At 48.1% G+C, this 530-nt stretch overlaps 1 protein-coding gene across 1 annotated transcript; it reads right to left on the reverse strand.

The window, feature by feature from the left end:
• Positions 1–120: 120 nt before the first annotated feature.
• LOC129116560 (ubiquitin carboxyl-terminal hydrolase 37-like) lies at positions 121–521 on the reverse strand (the record flags this gene model as incomplete). The annotated part of the gene is made up of 2 exons (XM_054627412.1): positions 358–521; positions 121–244 (listed from the first exon to the last, which is right to left on the reverse strand). Coding segments are annotated over exons 1-2 (288 nt in total), but the record flags the coding sequence as incomplete, so codon positions are not given.
• Between the last annotated feature and the right edge of the window lie 9 nt (positions 522–530).

A 530-nucleotide genomic window follows, 5' to 3' on the forward strand; every position in this document is an offset into this window, starting at 1 on the left:
ATTCGTGAGCGTCCTGAACACACAGAAAAAAAAAAAGGAAAAAAAAGAGGGTTTTCAGCAAATAGAAGAAACAATAAGTAGAAGGTTCAACAACAAGGTCCATCAAACCAGCTGACTCACTTTCTGCCGGTGATCCTGGAACTCAGGTGCCTGATCAGAGAGGGTCCTCTTGAACGAATAGAGGGCCTTGAGTTTGAGCGGTGAGTCCATGGATTTGTGGCACCTCGCAATGTTCAGGAATCTTCTGCAGAAGTCAAAGAGAAAATGGGACCGGTGAGTTTCTACTGTCAGCGCTGTTATTGTTCTCAAGGACAGGAGTGTGTTTTTAGTGTGTGTGAGTGTGTGTGGCTGCTGTACCTGATCAGTTCAGCCTCGGGGATTGAACCCCACACGTCCTCCTGGCTGTTGACGGCCCTGGTGAAGTCCGTCAGTGTGAGCAGGCTCTGGAGGCTGGAGTTCACGTAGCAGATCTGTGCTGGGTTTGGAAACCTGACAAACACAAACACAACACACATCAACATCCAGAAACT

Source organism: Anoplopoma fimbria, unplaced genomic scaffold, assembly GCF_027596085.1.
Source record: "Anoplopoma fimbria isolate UVic2021 breed Golden Eagle Sablefish unplaced genomic scaffold, Afim_UVic_2022 Un_contig_13032_pilon_pilon, whole genome shotgun sequence".
NCBI lineage: Eukaryota > Metazoa > Chordata > Actinopteri > Perciformes > Anoplopomatidae > Anoplopoma > Anoplopoma fimbria.